Below are 21,979 nucleotides of genomic sequence, written 5' to 3' on the forward strand. Positions count from 1 at the left end.
TATGGATTAAAACAAGCATCTCGTAGCTGGAATCTTTGTTTTGATGAGAAGGTAAAAGAGTTTGGCTTCTCGAGAAGCGAAGATGAGTCTTGCGTGTATGTCAGAGCTAGTGGGAGTATAGTTAGCTTCTTGGTACTGTATGTGGATGACATACTACTTATAGGAAATGACATCCCAACCTTGCAGGAGGTTAAGTCCTGGCTTGGGAAGTGCTTTGCTATGAAGGACCTAGGGGAGGCTGCCTATATCCTAGGGATAAGGATATTAAGAGAAAGGAGTAAAAGACTAATTGGACTTAGTCAGAGTACGTACTTGGATAAGGTGTTGAAAAGGTTCAACATGGAGAATTCCAAGAAAGGAGATTTACCGATCCAAAGCAATACCAAACTGAGTAAGACTCAGAGTCCGAGTACACAGGCAGAGATAGCTGAGATGAGCCAACTACCGTATGCTTCCGCTGTTGGCTCGATCATGTATGCTATGACTTGTACCCGCCCTGATGTGGCATTTGCTTTGAGCATGGTCAGCAGGTATCAGGGGAACCCTGGCAAGGCTCATTGGACCGCGGTAAAGAACATTCTCAAGTACCTGCTGAGGACTAAGGACTGGGTCCTTACCCTTGGTAGGAGTGATGACTTGAGAGTATTAGGGTATAGTGATGCTAGTTTTCAGACTGATAGGGATCATTTCCGCTCTCAGTCGGGCTGGATCTTTACCTTAAATGGAGGGGCAATTTCTTGGAAGAGTTCCAAGCAGGAGACGGTGGCTGATTCGACTTGTGAATCAGAGTATATAGCAGCGAGTGAAGCGGCGAAGGAGGCGATATGGCTAAAGAACTTCATCGGAGACCTTGGAGTTGTACCAGCTATTAAGGAACCTATGGAGATTTTCTGTGACAACAATAGTGCGGTTGCCTTAGCCAAGGAACCAAGAGATCATGGCAGATCCCGACACATTGACAGAAAATATCACTTCATAAGACACAAGATTGAAGGACTCCTCGTGGCAAGGAGGATATCGTCGTATGAGAACCCTGCAGATCCCCTTACGAAGGGACTAACGAGGGTTAAGCATTTTCAGCATGCGAGGCGCATCGGGCTGAGGGACGATATTAGTTTTACAGATTAGATAGTTTTTCCTGGAACTTGTAAAATGTAATCGACGTTTGATGATGAATAAAATTTGTGATTTATTCATGAGTAAAGTGTTACTATCATTGTCAATTATTTACTATTGTTTCAGTTTTGCATGTTTTGACTTCCAGAATAATTAATTTATTCAAACCTCCACAATCGATCATACGTCGGAAGTAGGTATGAATCAAGATTGTCATGAATTGGGTTTGTAGATGGCTAAAGGTGTTTAGACATGGCAATGGTTGCTGCAACATTCATGAGTACTCATAAGTTATGAGTATTGGTATAAACCCACGCTCACTTGTATCACTTCATGGAATTTATCTCGAGTGATCGTGAGACGATAATATAATATAAATCTTTAAACCTAGAGATATGAGTTGTTTCCTATGAGTTGGTTGTGCATTGATTGCACGTAAACGCATCAGTAACTTGATGTTATAAAACGTGCCTTTGTGTACAATTCAACAAGTAGTAGAACAAGCATATGAGTCGAAGTTTATCTGTTCCTTCTAGAAATAGAAGCGATATCTGGGCCCCTCGATGATTTTGTGTTGATCCATGTACCGGGCCCGGTCAGAACTAAACTGATGTGTTCAACAAAGTTCTTTTTCAAACAAATCGGAAATCGAGAAACAACTGCCAGACAATAAGCAAGACGTAGTTCCATGTGTTTGTCCGGCTGATATCATGAGAGCAGAGGATTATATGATCACTTGTCTTAAAATGGCGCTTCATAGTTCGACGGAGTTTTCGAGAGCTACGATTGTTGGTTGGTTCCTGAACTTATATAGGCAAATAGAGTTATTAGACTTATCCAATTGGGAGTCTGTTGGATAAGGTGTCTAAGTCCATAACTTATTTGGTATATACTTGACCCGACCGGCATGGTCCATTTGGGTTGCATCTCATCCAAACTATTATGGATAATTTTATGAGAGTTATACACATATGTTTATTAATATATTATAAGTTATAATATATTAATATGAAGTTATGTTATTTAATTAGTCTTAGTCTTAAATTAATTATGAATTAATTTAGAGATTAAAAGGAAGACTAATTAGATAATGGGCTATTGATTTTATATGGTGTGGGCTAATACTCATTTGTTAATGGGCTAGGCTTACATGGAAGTCCATGGATGATCCATGGAGCTTTTAACCCATGGATCCTTGGAAAGGAAAAGACATGGGTTATTAGGGTTTCACCCTAACCATGCACACTATATAAGCATGCTTATGGAGCATGAAATGGAAACTAGTGAACTAGTGTGTGAGCTTGTGTGTGGCCGAAATTATACAAGTGTGTATACTCTCTCAAAGTTTTCCAAGAGTTTGTGGTGTTTTGTGATTCCATTTGAGGCATTCACACTATTGGTGCTTGGCCCTCAAACTCCTTAGAACCAAACTCATCAAAAGGTATGTAATCTCTTCTAACTCTTTTATGTTGAAATGTTCCCCATGCCATGTTAGATAGGTTATAAACCTTGGAAAATTATTATTTTGCATGTATTTAGACAAACATAGATCCAAGGTTTATTAGGGTTGCATGCACACTTAGGAAGTGTTAGATTGCTCAAAACCCAACACATATTGCTAGACATATATAGGTACTGTCTACTCCTTCGGTCTCTTTCAACCGGTAACCAGGGACTATTTCAACCCTGCTACCACTATCACATAATATGATAACATACTATCACATAAAACATAACAGATAGCGGCATACCAGACAATTATCACAAAGACAATCATCTCAAGTATAAACAACTAATAGTGGGCCGACATTCGTGCCTTCGACCCACTTCTACTGGAAGGTAACTCACCTCGATAACTGCGAATAGCTGCAAAAACTCTTGCTCTAAAATCAACCCCTCTCAAACTCCTACAAATAAACATTTCCTTTAATTACCCTTTTCATACTCACAACCCCCCCCCCCTCTCCTTAAGGGTCAACTTTGGTCGAGGTCAAAGTCAAATTAAACATCCTGGTCAAAGTCAACATTCTGGTTGACTCAACTCGCCAAGTTAGTCCATCAACTCGTCGAGTTTCAAGAATCATAAAGCCTTGAAAATCGCGATCCAACTCGTCGAGTTTTTACATGAATTCATCGAGTTTCTCCCTATAACAGAATCGGGACTTCTCCAATCAACTCGTCGAGTTTTGCCCTTTACAGACTTGGGATACTTCGACCCAACTCGTCAAGTTCCTTTATGGACTCGACGAGTTCTCAGTCTGTTGAGCCATCTTAATAGATTAATCTCTTATCCTTCAGATCTAATCCCCATACTTCATCCACATACTGAAAGTTTCCTTTTAAGGGTAAAGTTTCCAACTTTACCTGTTAATATCCTTACTTAATGGGTTTATCCCAAACCCTAATTCTTTAAGACTAGATCTTCATCCAAAAGCCACAATACTTCAAACTAAAGCATAAAAACTAAGATCTAGACCCTAGATACCGTAAGAACATGTAAAGTCCCTGACTTTCTTTCCATGCATGGCCTTTTGGAGCATAAAAGGCCAAAATGGCATCCCAAAGCTTGCATGGGACTTCCGTGGCCATGATGTTTGCACCTTTATGCCATGAAAGTTCTTCTAGACCACAGATCTAAAAGAGTAATCACTTGGGACATCCAAATCTCAAAAGCTAGCAATCTTTGACCAAGACATAGGGAAATTGCTCCAAAACTAGATCTAAACATTGAATAGACAAGATAGGAGCTTTATACCTCCAATGAACCAGAAATGGAGCTCAACTTCTGAATCTACTCTTCTCCTTCACATCATTGCTCCTTCTTTAAGTCTCTTCTTCTTCCAAATCTTAAGAATGCACCAAAAATGGCTCAAAACTCTCAAAAACGTATTAGGGTTTCGTGGCTAGGGTTTGGGATGAGGAGGTTGTAAATGAGGCCATCCTTTGGAGGTTAAGGTGTTTAAATAGGATGCTAAACCCTGAAAATTAGGGTTTCATTGTGGCAGCCCTACTCGTCGAGTTGAGTCCCTCAACTCGTCGATTAGAATTTAAGTTCCATGTCCAAAATCCATTCCTACTCGACAAGTTTGGGGCCTCCAACTCATCGAGTTCCTGTACAAAAATCAATAAATTGATTTAAAATACATACCGGGAACCGGGCGTAACAGAGATAGATCAAACCTGAAGAGATGGACCATGGATGAAAATGAAATTCCTTGTTCTTGAAGATGCACAACAAACAAACATACAAATGTCAGATTTGTAAAATAAGAACGAAGCCACATACAACACAATCAAGCCTCTTGGTTCTTTTGTAGCGGCAAATATGGGTGGAAGAAGGTGACTTTATTGAGTATTTCCACTTGACCAATTCCATTGGCAAAACTTGAGGAATACTGGTTCATCTTTGACTATTTACCAGTTCAATTTGAAGATGAGAGCCAACACATATTCAAAACGTGCGTAATTCAATAACCTGTTGGCCAGATAAGATTCAGTTTTTTGTTAATGCATAAATTCATTGTAGAAATCGCATTATGGCTTGTACCTCTTAAAATTCAGCATTTGACCAAAGATGCATATTAAGGTATAATATATATATATATATATATATATATATATATATATATATATATATATATATATATATATATATATGCAAAAGTTCAATAAGGAACCATTTTAAGACATGGAACTAAGGAACCAATCTTGACCCTTAGAAAGAAAATGATCAAGGGCTAAAATAATAGACACACATTAAGCGATTGAATGCACTTGCACCAGATCATACCAAAAAACTCACTTCTTTTTTCCGTTTTTTATTACAATTTTTTATGGAAAAACAAACCTAAATATACTAAAATTCAGAATTTTTTATCATCTTTCCTTACACATTCATACTGATATACAAAAAATAAATTTTTTTTTCAAAAAAAACCCATTCATTTTGTTAGTTTTTTTTAACATTTAAGCTTGTTTTTTATCGAAAAAAAAAGTAAAATAAATATATCAAAACTCATAATTTTTGCTACTTTTTAAATAGACATTAATATGTGAATAATGGTAAATCAAATTAACATTGTGAATGCTGAAATCTAAACTATATATATACAATTCAAATTCAAAGTGTCAATAATAGTATATCAAATTAACATTGTGAATTTTTGAAAATTTAATTATATACAGTCTAGATTCATAGTGTGAATAAATTCACTTATGAATTTTACAAAACCAATTTATGAGTAATTAAAACGTTAAAATATTATAAAACTATAAGAAAATATACTTCGATTCACATTTAAATTTCACTAAATTAATTTGTGAATGATAAAACGTGTTAAAATAGTAAGTCAGATTCACGTTGTGAATGCCAAAAAAATTATATACTATTATTCTGATCTGCAACATGAAATTACATTGATGATTGTCTATTTAAAAAATAAAAATATCTATAAATTTAGATATATTTACTTTATTTTTTTAAAATAAGTGTAAATATTAAAAAAATAAAGTGCATTAAAAAATTCATTTTTATATATTAGAGTAAATTATTAAAATCATCCCTATGGTTTGGTTAAAATTACATGTTTGGTCCCTAACTTTTCTTTTGCACTCAGATCGTCCCTATGGTTTGATTTTGTTGCGTTTTTCGTCCCTTAGATACATAAAGTAATGTGCAATTTCAACCAAACCACAGGGACGAAAAATGCTACAAACTCAAACCATAGGGACGATCCGAGTGTAAAATAAAAGTTAGGGACCAAATATGCAATTTTAACCAAACCACAGGGACGATTTTAGTAATTTACTCTATATATTGTTATGAATGTCTGTTAAAAGTAGATAAAATTTTATGAATTTTGGTATATTTGGTTTTTTTGAGTAAAAAATAAATCATAAAAATATAAAAAACAAAAAATTGTGGATTTTCTACTATGATCCGGTGCGTCTAACCTTTGAATATACAACCACTTTTTTAGCTTTTCATAAATTGTTCTCTAAAGGCCAAGATTGATTGCTTGGTTTTATGATCTAAAATTGTTCTCATTGAACTCAATCATATATATATATATATATATATATATATATATATATATATATATATATATATATATATATATATATATATATATATATATATATATGGTTAGGTTCATTTGTTCCTAACATCTATTGTGTGATCGTAAACACAAATTTGGACCAACGGATGGAATATATTCAATGGTCATAATATGAGAGTCTATGATATTACAATTATGTAACATTTTCCACATAAATATACAAATTTCAGCATAAGGGTATTTTGGTCAATTTACCTATATTAGAAAAGGAAATTTCCGGATTTTAAGGGATAATTAATTCCCTTATTTTTAAAATTCTGAATTTTTTAAATTAATTCAAATTTTAAAGTCCGATTTTATTCTGTCAGAATGATAGAATGTCAACTAAAAAACTAATAAAGATATTTTCAATATTGATCTTGCAGAATATAGTTCCAATTTAGATATTTTTAATAATTAATCTGATATTTTTAATTTAAGTTTTTCAGAATATGGTTCCATGCAAGATATTTTTTTTATAACTAACATTCTTAAAGAATTATACAACATATTATGAAGAATAATATTTTGTAAAGAATACATATTTTGTTCTTATAGAATTAATTACATTAATTCATAAAGAATAAGACTATAAATCATTGTTACATTCATTTTGAAAAAATATGACTAATAATGATTTAAGAATTACATTTATTTTTAAAGATTAAAACTAAGAATGGTTAAAAAAAAGAACATCAAAATCTAACAAAAACACTAATTTATTCTGAAAAAATATTATTGTTAAGAAACACTTTGTACATTCTGCTAGAACACTCTCGTTCTCCATATTTTTCTTTCTTTTCCACATCAATGATAGCCTCTTCAAAAACTAAATCCACAAAGAAAACATAATTAACTTTCAAAATTTATAAAATTTAGTGTATTCTAAGAATATCATTGCTAATAATCGTTTTATACATTCTGGCTGAATACATGCTGCTAGAATAAACGTTTGTTCTCCATGTTCCAAACAACTTTGTTGTATTTTGAGTGAAAGGATCCTGAAGTAAAACACGAACCAAATCAAAACTCAAAAATGATAAAGTAGCAACAATATTGAAACCTAAAATAAAGATTGTAACAACATAATTAAAACTAAAGGCCTAACCCTAATATCCTTTAACCAAAATCAAAATGCAAATCTTACGAGATTCTATTTATGTGGTGTGTTTTGTAATTCACTGCTGAAGTTAACTTGGAATTTACTATTCTATTCTGACATAATTGGAATTCAATATTCCATTCTAACATAATGCATTTATACAATTAAATTTTGACAGAATACACTATATAGTGCACTTAAATCATAGTTTTTTCTTCTAATTTGCCCAGCTATGTAAGAATAACATGCCTATTGGATTGGTTGTTGACCTGTTCGAACTCCAGATGGGCACAACCGCTAATAAATTACAAATACAGAATAAACAAGAAAACTAGTTTATTTATACTCATTGATCATATTAGTACTTAATTGTTGCCCTTTTTACAATTATGACATAATTCATAACCTAAGTGGAAAACCAACATATCACCCCACCCAACATATCACCCCACCCCTTCATTTTCATGGTCAAAGATTTAGCCCCAATTTTGAATAAAAAACAAAAAAATGTGGAAAGAAGCTTTAAATATTTTAGAAATAAATAAAAAAATCTACCATAAAAATAAGTCTTTTGTTTGTTTAATTATTCAGGAAAGATTAGAACACAAGAAATAATTAAAAACTTACCATGATGAGTGGATTATAACTTCATAGTGATTGTGAGATCGAGATGTCTGAATCGTCATTGTATATTCCATATCAGCACATATTCTTCTTCTGAGTGAATTTGTAGGCAGTTATTGTAATCAGTAAGAATTCAACAACCACAATGCATCGATGGAGTTAAAAAAAGATTGTGATCAATGACATGAAAACGATTAAGGAAAACAGAAAAATTCAAGTTGAAAGTAATAGAAAAATTGAGAGAAGGGAATCAACCACACAAGAAAAGAGACTATAGGAAAAAAAAAGTAATCAACGTCGTTCTAGGTTACATGAATCAAAACTTAATCGTTCATCCAGGGAAAGAACACATAGTGCCAGTAGGAAGAAGGATGGTGATAGCGGTGATGGGGAATGAAGGGATAGGCCATTGGTTTGGTGCTTGATAACATACGTGTAAGGGTATTACATAATATGCTTGCTGAAGTGAAAACTCAAAAATCAATAAAGTTAAATCCATAGAAAATGAAATAAGATGAAGAAACTGCAAATGAATAAAAAGTAAGGAAAGTAGACATACCGATAGACAGAGGATAGCCGACACCGAGGAGCTTATTGTGATCGCTGGAAACTTGCTGTTAAGGATGGCTAAAGACAGAGAAGGAGACACACCTATTGGAGACGTTCTTTGTTTTAGGCCCACAAAGGGGAAACAAAGATGTGTTGTCTGGTGACTATTTTAGGTTTATTCAGAGGCACTGTATTTAAGGGAAATTGACTCATTATTTTAGGGATTATAATTTTAAAATATAATTAATTGTATACATATATTGACTAAACTACCATTTATTATTTAATTAATGATTTTCTTTTTTCCTAAATTTTGATTGGAGCATTCATACACACAATAGATGCATAAAACATTTGAACCTCTCTCTTTATCTCTCTCTCTCTCTCTCTCTCTCTCTCTCTTTCTTTATATATATATATATATATATATATATATATATATAAGTAGGTTCCATTGAGATTTCAAAAAAAAATATAGATATTTAGATTCAACATCAGCCACATATTTTTCATTAGCCATTTTAGCACTCTGGTGTATCGGCGCGACGGGAGAGTTATAATCATAAATGGTTATTCAGCACAACCCGTTCATTTTTCCTCCGCCATCTTCTCCTGACCAACAATCTGTAATGCCTGTGTTTCGAGACTAAGCATTAGTATGATGATGTAATAGTCAAGGTCAACCATTGTAACATATTTTGAAGTAATAAAGAGGAATTACTTGAATATTATGTGAATTACGTGAATTATGTGCTTATATACTTGTTTATAAAGATATAATAAATGAAGAATGAAAATAAGCGTCAAAAATCAAATGTAAGATAAACCCGATATCTATGAAGAAAATTCTAGTAGTCGTGACAAGGATTCCGGAGATATAAAGAACGTCGAAATCCGAGTTATAAAGAAGAAGTTTTGGCTCATCGAAATTTCACGACTGAACCGGCACGACACTACGTGACGCAAAAGGTGAGTTTACGATAAAGTGCTTTTTAGCCTTATGTAACATCCCAAAAATATGGTCCAAAAATTTCGTTTTCAAAATCAGTTAATAAACATAAACATCATCACCATAATATCAAATCATAACTCATGTGTCTAAAATGTCATAATATCTGTCAGCATATCACAATCTCATATGAAATATCAAAGTAACCTCCCATACTAAAGAACTGTGGTGTGTGCCATGCCATCAACCCGAGCCCTTCCCCTTGCTAGCTGAAGTACCTGAAACCAAAACTGAAACTGTAAGCACGAAGCTTAGTGAGCTCCCTCAAACTACCACATACCATACACTTAGCATATAACAAATAACATAACTCTGGTACTACTCCCAGCTGCATCGGGACAAATCATGGCATCGGCTTACCCGACATCGAACTCTTGTCCGGCATCGGGCTCACCCCCGGCATCTGACCGCATCGGGCTCATCCCGACATCGGACTTACCCCAGCACATATACAGCATAACATGTTGTGACATCCCCATTTTCACGGCCAGAAAAGACCGATTTTGTTTATGCTTTATAAAAATCAGAGTACCTCTTTTAATAAAAATGTTGCGGAATTTGTTCCCAGAAAACACGATAAATACGTTATCAAAACATTTTCGAAGAAACGTATTTTATTCATTTTAAAACGTTTGGGATGTCATTGTCAATACAGAAACATAAGCATAAACAGAACTTACATTCATTTACACTAGTGATCTACATCTCTTTTAAATCTCTCAGTGTAATGTGACTTCATATCAACACCTGTGATATTAATAAACTGAGTGGGTCAGGTTGGGAAACTTGGTGAGTACATAGGGTTTTCAACCCACAATAATATAATTATTATATTTAAACATCAAATAATCAACCCAATTTCCCATTCCCCTTATCTTCTTAAGGATTTACCCTAAGGATCAGCTAACCCTCGTTCATTCATTCCTAAGGATCATCCTAAGGAAACAACATGAAGTCCATTGTTGCCAATGACACAGTGGTCAAGCACAGCTGCTAATGTTATCACTTGGGCGCAGCTGCCAAAATTGGGACTTTTTCTATGAGGCGCTTCTGCCGGTATTGACCTTTAAACGCTACTGTCATGGTCATAAGGCTCCCTATTAGGCGCAGCTGCCGATACTATCCTTAGAGCGCAGCTGCTAGGATGTTTACCGTAGATCTAAATCATCTACGGGTTGTGGCGCAATTGTCAGTGCTCATCTATGGGGTACTAGGTCCACTGCTGTCAATGTATACCTATAGGGCACTAGGTCCGTACTACTAATGTTCCTCTATTTCAGCTTTTATCTCTCATTATTCATCTACCCATTTTTACCCAACATATTTTGTAGATATAAAATACTTTATACAGCTTACATCATTTAAAACATGTATAAAATTCTTTCATCAGCATAGACAACAAGTATTCAGACAATATGCACACATAGCACGTAATTTATATTAAAATACTTCATATCTATGTGTAAGATGAAAGGGACTATGCACTCACTTGAAAGGTGGTGATTCAGAACTCGGACAGCGCTTCGATACTCTCAAAACTTTCCTTCGATAAAACCTAGTATCAATACCACTAGGGTTTAGTCTAACGTCAATTGTGACATTAAGGAATAGAGTATAGTATTCACTTAGAGTACAAGCTTTTACAACGGATGATGTTTACATGGGAATAGAATTTCCTAGCAAAATGCAAGTTGTGACAGTTTTGTTCATGTCCGTCGTTATCATCGTTTCGGTAATGACTAAGAATATGATTGTTATTCTAAACCTAGTGGTCATATCAAATTGAGTCCGACTAAGATGAGTATGTTACGTGGTTCAGAGAACCAAGTTCGATGTAGCATCTGATTTAAGCCAGAAGATTGAAGTGAAAGATAATTGAAACAATCAATAGAGGTTGTCACAACGATTGTGGAAAGCATCAAGAAAGCTCAGGAGGAAGCTTTAGATAAGAATGACCGAAAGGAAGAACGTTTAGGCAAAACATTGGTGTTCGGTATGAATAATCAAGGATTGAAGGTATTCCAAGATGGGCGAAGTAAGAGAGAGAGAGAGAGAGAGAGAGAGAGAGAGAGAGAGGGAGAGTTAGGTTCAAATGTTTTCACTATCTATTGTGTGCCTGTATGATTGATTCTGGACCAATCATTTTAGTTATTTTAAGAAAGTAATTAATGCATGTTAAATGTTGAAGATGTAATTAATACCTATTATATCTTCAACATGTAATATGCATTAATTATTTTTTTAAAATAACTAAAATGATTGGTCCTTGTGTATAATTTTATGATTAAATAATTAAGAATGTGGGCTATTTTTTTTTTTAAATTTATTTTGTTCATTATATTCCAACTTGACATAATCTTATAGTTGAACTTAGCATTCCAACTCATTCACCACCTCTATAAGTTCTATTGAACCATATATTGTGCATGGTCATACTCTCATACATAATTTCATTCCCTGACCACTAGAATTCAATCACATGATGGTTTCATCTATACATTATGCGTAAAATTGAATTGCGAGTGATGGGGACTGAGAATAAGATTAGAAGATTACGTTATGAGTTGAAGATGCTTAAACGCAAGTCGTCATTAGTGACGAACAATTTGAAATCCTACTTCTATTGGCAGAACTAAATTTTAAAAAAGAAAAAAAAAAGTCAAAAACTTTATTTTAATTCATGACACCACACCTTACTTATCATACAACGCTTCACATGCTAACCTTATTTCCCGTTTCCTTATATATTTGACACGAATATAAATACACCGAGTCCCCTCCTACTTACCTTAAACTTCGATTTGTCCTCTGTCCCTGTTTCTCTCACACCTGACACCTTCAAAATTCGTCCGTCAATATGAGTAAACAGAGCACAGAGACAAAGAAGAAGGTCAGAAATGGATCATTCCGATCGATTTTTATGCATGCTGACGGTGCCGACATGTTTTTGATGACCCTTGGGTTTTTAGGCGCCGTCGGCGATGGAATTTCGATGCCGACGATGTTACTTATCACCAGCAAAATCATGAACAATATTGGAGATTCTTCATCTTCATCCATGACTGCGTTCACTGACAAAATCAACCAGGTCAATATTATAAATTACAAACACGTACATATATACAATACAATCAAACAAATCAAGTTTATACGGATTAAGCTGCAGAAATCTAATCCGGCTTCCACTTTTCGGTTGCAGAATGCAGTGAATCTTTGTTACATGGCTATTGGGATTTGGGTTTCGTGTTTTCTTGGTAGGTTTCAGTCTTTCAGATAATATTTTCAATTTCACTCATGTCTTTCTCAATAAAAACGTGGGATTTATAATATTATCTGATGAATTACGGCGCAAGTAACATGCTTCAAGCATTTTATCGACTTGATAATCTAGCCCTGTAAAAAAAAATTAAGAATTTGCATTCCTCAACATGGCTTCGATCATTCAAGAAAACCCATGATTTTAACCATTTAAACAAGCGAGAGGTTTCTTTATATTGTTCAGATCATGAAATGATTTTTGTTGCAGAGGGATATTGTTGGGCAAGAACAGCAGAGAGACAAGCATCAAGATTAAGGGCGGCTTATTTGAAAGCAGTTTTAAGGCAAGAAGTGGCGTATTTCGACTTGAATGTAACAAGCACAGCAGAGATCATTACAAGTGTTTCCAGTGATAGTCTCGTGATTCAAGAAGTCATCAGCGAAAAGGTGCGTTCATGACCATGACTCCATGAGTCTAAAATCATTACAAGTGTTTGACTTTTTAAGTGGAAATAAAAATGCAGGTACCTGTGTTCTTGATGAACATGTCAATTTTTGGAGGGGCGTATGTTGTGGCGTTTATATTACTATGGAGGCTAGCGATTGTTGGGCTTCCGTTTATTATAATTTTAGTTATACCTGGTTTGATTTACGGAAGGGTTCTTATGAGTTTGTCGAGAAAGATCAGGGAGGAGTACAATAAGGCTGGTACAGTGGCGGAGCAGGCGATTTCATCCGTGAGGACTGTTTATTCTTTTGTGGGTGAAAGCAAGACGATAACAGAGTACTCTGCTGCTCTTCAAGGTACTGTGAAATTAGGTTTAAAGCAAGGTTTGGCTAAAGGAATAGCGATTGGCAGCAACGGCGTCGTTTTTGCAGTTTGGTCTTTTTTGTCTTGGTATGGTAGTAGGATGGTGATGTACAATGGAGCTAGCGGAGGAACTGTATTTGCTGTTGGAGCTGCCATCGCCATTGGTGGACTGTAAGTTTCTTTCTGCTTCGATTATTTCATCAAACGGGTTACTTGTGTGTATTGTTTGGACTTTTAACGTTTCATAAAGGAATAATTTAGTTTCTATGATAGCAGCCTTTCTGTTATCTACATTTATTGTGTCTATCCATGTGAAAAGAAAACTCTAATAATGGTAATGTTTGACTTTTTTCCATTTTTTATTGATTTGATAGCCCATTCAATTGCTTATTTACTTTGCACTTGCATATCGTGTCGTTTTCAATGATGGATTTTGAGAATATCTTTAATAAATCCGATGACGACAGATCATTGGGCTCTGGACTGTCGAACGTGAAGTACTTTTCCGATGCCATGGCTGCCAGTGAACGTATAAAGGAAGTTATTAAAAGAGTCCCGGAGATCGATTCAGATAACATGGAAGGGGAGATATTACAACAAGTCTCTGGGGAAGTCGAATTCAAGAATGTGAAGTTTGCGTACCCTTCGAGACCGGAATCTGTGATCTTCAAAGACTTCAACTTAAAAGTTCCGGCGGGGAAGACGGTGGCGTTGGTAGGTGGGAGTGGGTCTGGTAAATCGACTGTAATTGCATTGTTGCAGAGGTTTTATGATCCTCAAGGAGGAGAGATTTGTGTAGATGGGGTGAGTATTGATAAGCTTCAACTAAAATGGCTAAGATCACAAATGGGGTTGGTTAGTCAGGAGCCTGCTTTATTTGCGACATCCATAAAAGAGAACATACTTTTTGGCAAGGAAGATGCCTCCATGGATGAAGTCATTGAAGCTGCCAAAGCTTCAAACGCTCATAACTTCATCACCCAGTTGCCTCAGACATATGACACCCAGGTTCTTTTTCCATCTTTCTCTTTTCTAGTATATATTAATAATCACAAATATTTTGATGTTTCCATAATCAAATATTATTTAAAATAAAGTAAAAAACTGGACTTAGAAAAATGAAACTTGAGCAAGTAACATAAAAGAGATGCCGACAAAAAGTAAGAAAAAGCTATGGACGTGTTTCTTGCCTTGGTTCGTTTAATATCATAAAAATGAATTGGCTAAAGATCATCACTAGTTTCTTGGTAGTTTCTAAGTACTTGTGAGAAAGTGAATTGGGGTTTAGAAAGAGTCCCTATGAAGATAAGTTAGGCTCTATTTTAGTCATTCATGATCGTATCTTTTGATTTTTTTTCGTCAAAGATCCCTGCTTTAAGCATAAATTAATCCAAAGGGGAACAAGCTCCAAGCGGTGTAGTGGCAAAACTTGACACAAACTCTGAATCAAGACATCCATATATCTTATTATAACTATGACTATAATATAATAATACGATGAATTTTGTGTACACCTTTCACTTCCATAGATTTTTAACTCCACACGTTACAATTTGTCAACTCTAAACTATAAAATATGCTTCTCCAAAAATTCCATAAATATCATAATTTATTCTAACTTTGTTGGAAAAATCAATAATAGGTTGGTGAAAGGGGAGTTCAAATGTCAGGTGGACAAAAACAAAGAATCGCAATTGCGCGTGCAATAATCAAGTCCCCACGTATCCTTCTTTTAGACGAGGCAACAAGTGCACTCGACACTGAATCAGAACGAGTGGTTCAAGAGGCACTTGATCAAGCGGCAGTTGGTCGAACCACCATTGTTATAGCTCACCGCCTGTCTACAATCCGAAACGCCGACGTGATAGTGGTGGTTCAAGAGGGCCGGGTGGTGGAGTCCGGGTCCCATGATGATCTCATTCAAATCGAAGATGGTTTATACACATCCCTCATCCGCCTTCAAGAAACCAAACAAAACGATGAACAAACCCCTAATGATCTTTTCCCACTACCTGGGCCTTCATTGGTTTCTTCAAGATTCGATGTCCACAACACAAGTAGTCGTAGAAGGTCAGTTAACGTGAGCCGGTCAAGCTCAGCAAACTCAGTCAACCATGGTGGAGGTGAAAACATTACGATGCGAGCAGACCAAGAAATTCCAGTGCCTTCCTTTAAGAGGCTCTTAGCGATGAACCTTCCTGAATGGAGGCAAGCTTTGTTCGGAAGTATTGGCGCGATTCTGTTTGGTGCAATTCAGCCAATTTATGCTTTTGCAATGGGGTCGGTGATATCGGTGTATTTCTTGGCTGATCATGATGAGATCAAGCGCAAAACGGCTATTTATTCACTTTGTTTCGCTGGTTTGGCGGTTTTCTCTATGGTAATAAACATCATTCAGCATTATAATTTTGCAGCCATGGGTGAGTACTTGACTAAAAGAGTCCGGGAAAGGATGTTGTCAAAGATACTCACCTTTGAAATCGGGTGGTTCGATCGGGATGAAAATTCAAGTGGGGCTATATGTTCAAGGCTCGCTAAAGATGCCAATGTGGTATGGATTTTTATGTTCATTTGTCATTTTCTTTTTTAAAAAATATCGGTTTCTAGGACAAGTGATAAACCAATATGTCAACAATGATTTTACAGGTGAGATCATTGGTAGGTGATCGATGCGCTCTACTGATTCAAACAATCTCCGCTGTGTTGATTGCTTGCACAATGGGATTGGTGATTGCATGGAGATTGGCATTGGTTATGATTGCGGTTCAGCCATTGATTATCGTATGCTTTTATTGCAAACGAGTTTTATTAAAGAACATGTCACATAAAGCCATGAAATCACAAGAAGAGAGCAGCAAGCTCGCAGCCGAAGCTGTCTCAAATCTACGTACAGTCACTGCCTTTTCATCTCAAGCACGAATCCTCAAAATGCTCGAAGAGACGCAAAAAGCACCAATGCGTGAAAGCATCCGGCAAGCTTGGTATGCTGGATTCGGGCTTGGGTTTTCTCAAAGCCTTATGGCTTGTACTTGGGCTCTAGACTTTTGGTATGGTGGGAAGTTGATTAGCGATGGTCATCTTGGTTCAAAAGCACTTTTCCAAACATTTATGATATTAGTAAGCACCGGCAGGGTGATTGCGGATGCTGGAACCATGACAAATGATTTAGCCAAAGGGTCTGATGCGGTGCAATCTGTATTCGCGGTATTGGACCGTTACACCCTCATTGAGCCCGAGGACGCTGATGGTAAAAAGCCTGAGATCATTAAAGGTCACGTAGAGATACGCGATGTTGACTTCGCGTACCCTGCGCGGCCTGACGTCATGATCTTTAAAGGATTCTCAATCGATATTGAAGCTGGGAAATCAACTGCATTGGTGGGACAAAGTGGGTCTGGGAAATCAACCATTATCGGGCTCATCGAACGTTTTTACGACCCAATGAAAGGAGTTGTGAAAATTGATGGAAGAGATATAAGGTCGTACCATTTAAGAACTTTGAGGAAATATATCGCACTTGTGAGCCAAGAACCCGCGTTATTCGCCGGTACCATACGTGAAAACATCATCTACGGGGCTTCTGGGGAAGTTAGTGAATCAGAGATCATTGAGGCTGCTAAAGCAGCCAATGCTCATGATTTCATTTCAGTTTTGAAAGATGGGTATGACACGTGGTGCGGTGACCGAGGGATACAACTCTCTGGAGGACAAAAACAACGCGTTGCTATAGCCCGCGCAATATTAAAAAACCCAGCGGTTTTGTTACTAGACGAAGCTACAAGTGCATTAGATAGTCAATCAGAGAAAGTAGTACAAGATGCATTGGAGAGAATGATGGTGGGGAGGACTAGTGTGGTGGTGGCCCACCGTTTGAGTACCATACAAAGTTGCAACACGATCGCGGTTTTGGAGAAAGGGAAGGTGGTCGAGAAAGGTAATCATAGTTCGTTGTTAGCGAAAGGGCCGACCGGAGCTTACTACTCGTTAGTTAGTCTTCAAAAGCCTAATTCTGCTCAACATTATGATTAACTAAAACTTGGTGGAAAATTGGAGGGGTTTTACATAGAAGATTGCAAGTGTTGAAGTGTAAAACGATTTTTACACATTATATGTATGCATCTGAGGATGATGGTATATAGGTTTTGTTCAGCATATCATTTTCTAACAGGAAACTGATTCTGAAATAGTTGATATATACGATATAATTGTAACCAGTAAGTACATTAAATAATCAAAGTTATATAGCGTACACAAGATGTTTTCGAAAGAAATTAAATCTGTTAAAGAAATTGGAATTTGTTAAACATTTTGGTGTGGACGGGTGTTTCATAAAACATGATATAATTTTAACAATAAATAATGGTTATCTTTGTATTTTTATAATTTCTCCAGAGTGTAACGATTTTATCTTTCGACATATGTAAAAGAAGGACCAAAACACTCACTTATGTTTATGTTTATTATTTTATTGTTATTGTATATGTGGTTGTTATGATACTCTGCAGCCATAACCATTAGCGAAGTTTGTTAGAGACAAAACCCAAAATGGTATTTGTAAACAAGTTATATTCCATATTGCATGGTTTTAGTTTGTAAGATTGTTAAGTTAGAAGGGATTTCCCATAGATCTTCAATCTTTGTTCTATTTGTGACTATATTTTGGGTGGTTAAGCAAAATCCTCTGCTTGTTGTAACACTTGTAATTTTATAAGTTAATAATGTTTGGAAAATATTAGTAGTTGATATGTATTTACATGTTACATATGGTATGTTGGTGAACTTGATAAGACTTTAACATGTACAAAGTACAATGCTCAATTAGAAAGAATAAAGTTAGACCTTATGTGATGTTTAGAATGAAGGTATGAGTCTATTAACATCTATCATTATGTAGACTTAAAAAGTTTTATAAAGCAATTCACATGACATGCTATATTGATTTGAGGGATGTACCAGATATTTTTTCTAAAATGTTTCGTGTTTTGGTACTTTAAGGACAATACAGAGGACATGTTATGAAACTTAGAGGTGTTACTATGTTAGCATATGCAAATTACAAGTTTTGATTCGACAATACCCGCAAGTTGATAAAGGTGAAAACTGGATCAATGAGTTGCCAATTAAAGACGCATAATATGATATAATATTGAACGGTTAAACTCTCACTATATTTTGATATAGTGACATGGACATAATGCGTAAATAACTAGATGGCATAATGAATTTTTTAAGTCTATTATAAGACAAAATTTCAAAAATTGGTCCCATGACTACCGAAAAGTGGCAAGGTGATGAAATCTTTCAAAAACGTGTCAAATGTTGTCCTGTGGTTTCGGAAAGTTGTAACTTTGTTATTTTAACATTGCTTTGGTGAAGTTGGATTAAATATACGTTAAACGACAAATTTACCCCTTTTATAAAAGTCATCACACCCTCGCCCCTTGCTATTTTTCTATCACATAAGGATAATTTTTAAAATTTTGTCACAAATGAAGTATAATATAAATTTATAAATGAATAATAACAAGCTTAGTTATTAATAAATTAATATAAATAAACTAAAAAAGCAGATAAAAAATACATTAACTAAAATTACATCACATATTACATAAATCAATAACTATAATTTATAATTTTTGGTATTAGACAAAATTTCACAAATAGTCTTTAGACTCAAGGGAGTGGTGCGGTTTCTATCGCACTCCTTACCACATAGGCAGGGGAACACCCCCCCCCCCCCATGCGGTTTCGAGTGCAGTTAGGGCGCACCTCACCTTTTTTTGGCCGCAAATTTTGATTGGCTGGTGGTGTTAATAACCGTTGAACGGTCAAATATGTTAACATTTATTTATTTTTTTTCCTTTTCTTTCCTATAATTATACCATATACTTCATTGTTTTTCAAACCAAAACCAAACTTTTACATTTCTCTATTGCTTTATCTCTTAAAATTAATAGAAAATGTCATCCTCTTCATCTTTTAAAGAATTTCAATTTATTTTTTATGCTGCTATTGCTTGTGCTCAAATGACGGAACAGACATATAATACTTTATGTAATAACGCAGCCGAAAGTTCTCAATGGAGAACACGAAGACATATTTGTAGAAATCGTGAAAAAGCCAACCAACGTTTGACACGAGACTACTTTCAAGAGAATGCCACTTATCAAGGGTACTATTTTTGTAGGTGCTTCAGAATGTTCAAACGTTTATACGAACGTATAGTTGAAGATGTAACAAGGGAGTGCAGTTTTTTTCAACAATGTTACGATACTAGAGGTACACCCGGTTTCACTCCCTTACAAAAATATATGGCCGCACTTCGTCAGTTGGCATATGGCATTATGCCTGATGCGTTGGACGAGAGTTTTAGGATGTCTGCTACGACTGCACGAGATAGTCTTCACTATTTCTGCAAAACTGTGATTCAGTTTTATGGTCCAAAATATTTATGTAAGCCTACAAGTAATGACATCTTACAATTGCAAGCTCATCATGCTAGTGTGCATGGGTTTCCTTGAATGTTAGGAAGTTTAGATTGTTTGTATTGGACATGGGTAAATTGCCCTACCTCACACCATGGACAATTTACCCGAGGTGATCATGGTCACCTAACGGTCATACTTGAAGCAGTTGCATCATAAGATCTGTGGATTTGACATGCTTTTTTTGGTTCTCCCGGTTCGAGTAACAACATCAACGTTCTTAATCGTTCACCTATATTTAACAACATATATGATGGATCTGCACCAGATTCTTCTTTTGAAGTGCATGAAACGCCATATAAATATGGTTATTATATAGTTGATGGGATCTATCATGAGTGTGTTGTGTTTGTTAAATCGTTTATGTGTTCACATGGTTCTAGACGAAAAGAATTCAAGAGAGCTCAAAAAAGACTTAGGAAGGATATCGAGCGTACTTTTGGAGCTTTTAAGAAAAGTTGGTTCATATTGAAAAAACCAACAATTTATTTCGGCAAGGAAAAACTTCAAAAAATCATGTATACATGTCTCATATTGCATAACATGATTATTGAAGACGAAGGAAGAGCGATATGTGCGTTTGACGAGGAAGAAACTATACCCGATACACAACTAATAGAAATTGGTGGCGAAGAATATATGAACAAGAGAGTAGAGATACGTTGCACTAAAACATTTCACAATCTTCGCACGGACTTGGTGGAACACATTTACGGGATTCAACACATTAACCTTAAGTTTGATCTACCGGATGACTCGGAAGACGAGTTCTCGGAGAACGACTTTATGTAGTATGGTTTAGTTGTTTTATTTGTGTTTTTTTAAGTTATTTTAATCGTTTGATGTGTGTTTCTTAAGTTTGTAGGATTTTTTTAATGGTATATGTTTTTTTTTTAATTTTTAATAATGCAATGTAATGTTTTGTTATTTTGAAGTATTGATTATGTTTTTTTTATTAAAAATGAAGTTTTATTTAACTAAATTATTAAAAAAAAAAAAAGTGTGACACCACTTTTTGGGTGTGGCAAGAAACCACACTTGTGTGGTAAAAAGTGATGTAGTGTACATGTGGCAGTGAAGAAAGTACGGTTTTAATGGCATCACTCCTAGCCTTATGATGAATTTATTGCATAGATAGATGGTGCTAAAGTTTGAAAAACATTGCACCACAAGTCCACATGGATAACACCGTTAAAAATAAAAGCTACGTTTTTTGTAAAATTACCGATTAATACAACGTTACTGATATTTTATATTTTCTTTTAAATGGTTTATGATCAAATAAAAGAAAATAAGCTCAACTTACCCCACCATAGTGTGTAATTGTGTATGTATGTGTGTTCTTTGTCTGTCAATCTCTAGGTTTGTGTTGTGTTTCCTTTAGGTCGAGGAGTACAATACAAGTAAAGAAAACATCATATTTCCCATTCAAATCTCGAGTTGCATGTCTAAAAGCAGAAGGAAAAAAGTTTGTGCCCAACTGTTCCTTTGATTCTGTTGTAGGCGTGGTCAAAAAAGCAAAATAGAACGAGAACAAGGGTTGAGATGGTGAACATGTGAAGTGTGAAGATATTGAATTATGTTTCTTATCCTTGTTGGCGATGGTGTTGGGTTGTTGCGATCAAGGGTGTTGATGATATGGAGTAGATGATAAAGGGCTCTCATCTACTGTGTTTCTTTAGTAAACCACGTGAGGAGATAACCCAAATGGTCATACAACATCTCCTGTTTTGTAGTCCATATATCCATTTTGTTGATAATACCTACCGAATCTTGGAAAACCTTAGGATGATTAGCCCAATTTGTTTTTTTCTTTACAAATTATAACTTATTTGATTTAGCTTGATATGTTTTGCTATCATAATATCCTTTCTAATAAATTAAATTTTTTTTTTATTATTTGTCACACTCTTATTCAATTTGTCA

General features: G+C 35.3%; 1 protein-coding gene across 1 annotated transcript; it reads left to right on the forward strand.

Moving 5' to 3' along the window:
• The first annotated feature begins 12,261 nt into the window (after positions 1-12,261).
• Positions 12,262-17,872, forward strand: LOC145087709 (ABC transporter B family member 15-like). Its single transcript, XM_079025745.1, has 7 exons — positions 12,262-12,587; positions 12,699-12,753; positions 13,026-13,204; positions 13,282-13,739; positions 14,036-14,576; positions 15,211-16,119; positions 16,215-17,872. Exons 1-7 carry the CDS (start codon positions 12,357-12,359, stop codon positions 17,595-17,597), a joined length of 3,756 nt encoding a protein of 1,251 aa, XP_078881871.1. The 5' UTR covers positions 12,262-12,356; the 3' UTR covers positions 17,598-17,872.
• Positions 17,873-21,979: the final 4,107 nt, after the last annotated feature.

Source organism: Lactuca serriola, chromosome 2 (genome assembly GCF_051521515.1).
Source record: "Lactuca serriola cultivar US96UC23 chromosome 2, Lser_US96UC23_V15, whole genome shotgun sequence".
NCBI lineage: Eukaryota > Viridiplantae > Streptophyta > Magnoliopsida > Asterales > Asteraceae > Lactuca > Lactuca serriola.